Below are 4,937 nucleotides of genomic sequence, written 5' to 3'. Positions count from 1 at the left end.
TTTCGGTCACAAATCTATATCACACAAATAGACTAGCAAACAAGTTCTACACCCACCACATAATTTCATTTACAACTCCAGATGCATGATTTCAGTTGCCAAAAAAACAGGCAGACTTGGTGAGTAAGCCATAAATGAGTTCATCGTTCATCTGTATCCAACAGCTCTAAACTTGGGTCATGCATGAATATTTTTTTAAAAAAAAAACTCAAAATACAGGCAATTAATATAATATTGAACCCGGTAATTAGATGGCATGTAGCAGAACTCGACACACGAACCGATAGAAGTTCGTATTCTAAACTCATCTAAAACTCTCTACAATACGGAAAAAAAAAGATTGATCACCCTGGGCAGCAAAATGTTGGTAGCTCAAACATGCAATATAAGAAGTCAACAAGAGGACAGGAGTTGAAACTGTCATACATGCAAGAGAAGCACAACTGAGACAAAATACAAATAGCAAAGAAGCAATCCCGGTCAAAGCATAAAATATCTCTCCGTGAAGAACTGCAAAATACAGGATAATAACAGCTAAAATTAGCAGGCCATCAGACTTGATAACTATCTGCAGACTGAAATAGTCTGGAATAGTATCTACTTACCAGCCAGCATGCCGTACTTCTTAATCAGACACAAAAACAAAAGAACTGCAGGTAGTCAAAGTTCAGTATAACATGGATTAAAGCAGGTGAAGCACCTGAGAAGATGAATCATGAAACAAACAACATATGTCCAGTTGCAAACGCAAACCCTAAGACATGACTCAGGGGGGACAGATAAGGCATGACTAATTCCAGAATTAATTTCGAATGAATTTATCCCATGGTTGGTTGGATAAACGCACCAGATAACTTATCCCGAAAATAAATTTAACTTGGGATTGTAACGTTATTTTTATCCCACACTAAGGGTGGGTAGACAATCGCAGGATAACTAATCCCAGTGTAACTTGTTCCTCAACCAGATGAGCCCTTAAAGAAACATGCATGTGCTATAGTTAACTCAATAAATACAGCACAGGAACAAGTAATATCACCATCACATCTCTTTTAATGCCACTAGCAATAAGATACCCCTCTAATGCCATGAGATGAAAAATAATAGATCAGAGATTTTATCTATCAACAAAAAAATGGGCTTAAGTGGAAACTAAAGAACAAGAAGCATCTCAACCAGAGGTTGATCCCAATAAAAAGACTAGGCATTCGGGCCAGCAAAGAGGAAAACAATAAGCAGGCATCCTGCTCACCACATTCCAGCCTTTCAGCTACATCCCCTCGCGATAATCCAGCAGCTAGCAGGTATACCTATGGAAGCCCCCCAAAATATGAAAGGTGATACATCATTCCAAGAAGTGGAAAGAGGTCATAACATTCACAAACAAATACTAATGACAGTCACAAGGAGACAAGGAGGACTAATTAAAGCAGAACATATCAAAACGTACCACATCCGCTGAATGGTTGGTACTGTTGGTGGGCTAGTAAGAATAAACCATTACCATGCAATTTGATGAATGCATAAAGAGTAAGTTCTCAAATCTGCCACCTCTTTCAGAAGCACAAGTCAGTTGACTACGATTATATAGATGAAATAAACAGCAAAGAACTTGATTGCTAGCAAGCAGATGTATATATTCTTCAAAGGGGTGATACCACCAAATGAAAATAATAGCTTTGGGATCCCAAAAAGATATCACAGCCAACCTCGGGCTAAAGTTGATAACCAACTATTCCAACTTAAGTATGCTCCGATGCTCTACTATATGATATTAGTGGTTGTAAGTTTACAATTAAGCGAGCTGCTGTACACGAAATTATGCCCTGGAGTGAATCATCCATATGGTTGCTAACACAAGAAAACTCAGATTACTCCCTTGCAAAGCTGAACAGAACGCATGCTCCAAGTGGTCAGGCATCACAACTTCATGGAAACAAAGTAAAGTTAATTGCCCTAAGCTATAAAAAAAAATAAACCACTTAAAGGGCAGTGTTATAGATAAGAGGCTATCAATAGCCAACAACTTACATGGAAACAAGCAAGCATGTACCTAAACCAACCCAATTACATGGTTGCCACACATGCAATGCATATGCCGGGGGGACAACCATGCTAAATACAACATTAAACCGGGGGGACAACCATGCTAAATACAACATTAAACCGATAATAAGCACATGACATGAATAATATGAAAATTTCCAAATCCAATTAAAAAGAGATTATTACATAGCTGTATCTTTGTATCAAGCAACACAGTATCTAACCTTTCATAACACCTAGACTTCCCTTCTACAAACAGCTGCCAAAAAACTAGACATTAAAGTAAGGAAAAGGAAAAGATTGAGAACACCTAAAGAAGTAACTATGTTAGCACTTTATTAGGTGAAACTCAACAGGAAGATTTGATTCTCTTTGCCACTGTCAGAAGAACGGTAAACATTATGTACTGCAGTACAGATATATCGAAAATGGTGACAAATAATCACACAAGTCAACATGGAAGCTTCTCAAAGAAGAGACGTACATTGATGAGGGAAACTTAGACAAGTCACCTTCGAAAATGCTCTTCATCATTTATCTCCTGTCAATTCATCCTCATTCTTTGTTTGGGAATCTTCATCAACATCCACTCTAGAAGCCTCCTCCATGGTAACATCTTCATCAATTGCATTATCCGATGCCTCAACCTCATTTTCATTGTTCTTGTTCAATTGACTGAACTCAACCTCATCCCCAGTTTTCACGGCTCCATCATCTTTAAATTCACTCTTGCTTTCAGGATTGTCAATGATTTCCTTCTTAAGGAGTCCGAACATACCATCTCCTCCATCAACTTCATCTTCTTTTCCAACTTCATTGGATTCCTTTTCAACAGTCACATCATCTCCATCAACCTGTTCCCTTTCTTTTCCAACTCTCTCTTCATTTTCTGCAAACTCTGTGTCATCCTCAATCCTATTCTCTTCATTCCCCTTCACATTCCCAACTCCTTCCATGGGCCTTTCAATCAGTTCAGCATTGTTATCCTCCAAAGAATGGCCATCGCCATGACTCTCAGTCTCACTCTCAGTCTCATTCTCCACAACCTCCTCATTCATCTCATCATAGCCACGGCCTTGCCTCTCAAGACTCAGCAACCTCCTCCTCAAATCACCCAACTCCCTCTCCATCAAGAACAATCTATCCTTCAAAATCAAGTTCTCTTCCTCCAATTGAGCAATATGGGTATCCTGATCATCCACACGGTTACCCAACACATTGTTATACTCTGTCCCGCTATAGTTTGGGTAAATCATCTCAAACCTGCTCAAATCATGATCCAACCGCCTTTCAACCTCCACATGTTCTTCCACATCACTCTCACTTGATCCTCCCTCCTCTTCTTCCTCATCCTCAGGTCCTTCTGCCTCGTGACCTGGCGACCTCAGTCTAATCAACCCATTCATCGATCCATACCCATCCACTCCCCACTCCTCTTTCGCCATATCTATCAACACTTCCCTAGATGGAGAAAACATCGGAGTGGGCAAGACAGCAGGAGTCACAGGACAAGGAGACACCAAAGAAGCAATACCACCACTCTTTTTAGCCCTAATAATATATGAAGACGTGTTCCGAGGCGCATACGGTGCAGTCCTGTTATTGTTGTTGTTGTTATTATTATTATGATAAAATTTCTTCTTAGGGAAAAACCTCCTGGCCTTTAAGCGATTTTGTTGTTGTAAATCATTTAACGTAGGTGGCTTATACCCGCCTTGATTTCCAACAATTCCTCCGGCAATACTACTACCACTACCGCTAGTTCCAATCTCGTTCCTCCTAACTCCATCCATTCTCTTATCCTTCTTATTTACCTTTTTACCCTTCCAATTGTTTCTAGGACCCAAGGGTTTGGGATGCTTTCCAGGAACAAATTGCTTCAAATTATGATTATTAGGGTTTTGAAATTTGAGTTGATCCACCATAGACGGCGGTGGCATAGGCGGCTGCGGCCACATCCTATAGCTCCGATTCATCATCTGAGGCTGCTGCTGCATCATCAACGGAGGCACACTCATTCTCATACTCATATTCAAATCATACATCGAATTAAAGCTATATTTATCATTCTCTACTACCTGCTGTGGTTGTTGTTGAAGCTGTGGATTCAAGATCTGAGGTTGACTCATACTTATCATTTGGTTTTGACCCATACTCATCCTCTGTTGTTGGTTCATCATTTTTACTTGCTCATTCATTTCTCCAAAAACCACCAAAAACCCTAACCAAAAAATCAAAAATCACAAATCAAATCAGTCACCCTACAAATCAACGATTAATCGCCAAAAAATTACACAGAAAAAAACAAAAGATTCCACAAAAATCAAAGATATATACAGATTTTTCTAGAACTTGATGAAATCGAACAAAGAAAAAAAACAGTTCCAACAATCTGATGTTTTTTACCCTAAATTCAGTTTAATCTTTTGATGATTTTTTCTTCCTTTTATTCGATTATTCGATTCTTCTTCTTTAAATTTCGATCGGTATTTTTTTCGTGATCTTTGAATTTATGTATTCTAGTGGTGGGGGAGAAGGAGAGTCGGTGTTTATATAGGGGATGGGAAAAATTTAACGGCTGAGATTTATTTATAATGATAATGGATGATGGATAAGTGAAACGTGTTGTACCGGGTTTTTGACAAGGATTAGGTTTTGAGAAAATAACCGCCCTTACTTTTTCGATTGAATTACGTATACCGCCATTGTGAATTTTGTAAATTACATAGGCGTCCCTCATTTTTGAGAATAGTACAATGAAGTTCAATTTGTTGTAAAATGGGGTTGGATGTCCACGTGGCTAAACTTGATCTCTAAGTTGGTGGAATCTAGGGTAGGCGTTAGGTATTCGGTTCGATTTTATCAAATTTTGATTTGATTAAATTGATTTT

At 38.8% G+C, this 4,937-nt stretch overlaps 1 protein-coding gene across 4 annotated transcripts; it reads right to left on the bottom strand.

Annotated features, from left to right (window-relative positions):
• Positions 1-364: 364 nt before the first annotated feature.
• LOC101260961 (uncharacterized) lies at positions 365-4,645 on the bottom strand. 4 transcript variants are annotated; one of them, XM_010319954.4, is made up of 4 exons: positions 4,453-4,645; positions 4,125-4,267; positions 2,531-4,037; positions 365-1,926 (listed from the first exon to the last, which is right to left on the bottom strand). In XM_010319954.4, exons 2-3 carry the CDS (start codon positions 4,242-4,244, stop codon positions 2,577-2,579), a joined length of 1,581 nt encoding a protein of 526 aa, XP_010318256.1. In that variant the 5' UTR covers positions 4,245-4,267; positions 4,453-4,645; the 3' UTR covers positions 365-1,926; positions 2,531-2,576. The 4 variants fall into 4 exon arrangements, with proteins under 4 accessions (XP_010318256.1, XP_069153261.1, XP_004228348.1 ...); XM_069297160.1 differs by having other exon boundaries at positions 2,531-4,034; positions 4,453-4,601; XM_004228300.5 differs by lacking the exon at positions 365-1,926 and having other exon boundaries at positions 2,191-4,037.
• Positions 4,646-4,937: the final 292 nt, after the last annotated feature.

Source organism: Solanum lycopersicum, chromosome 1 (assembly GCF_036512215.1).
Source record: "Solanum lycopersicum chromosome 1, SLM_r2.1".
Classification (NCBI taxonomy): domain Eukaryota; kingdom Viridiplantae; phylum Streptophyta; class Magnoliopsida; order Solanales; family Solanaceae; genus Solanum; species Solanum lycopersicum.
Note: the sequence above shows the minus strand (reverse complement) of the source record. Positions and strands in the feature narration are given on the sequence as shown.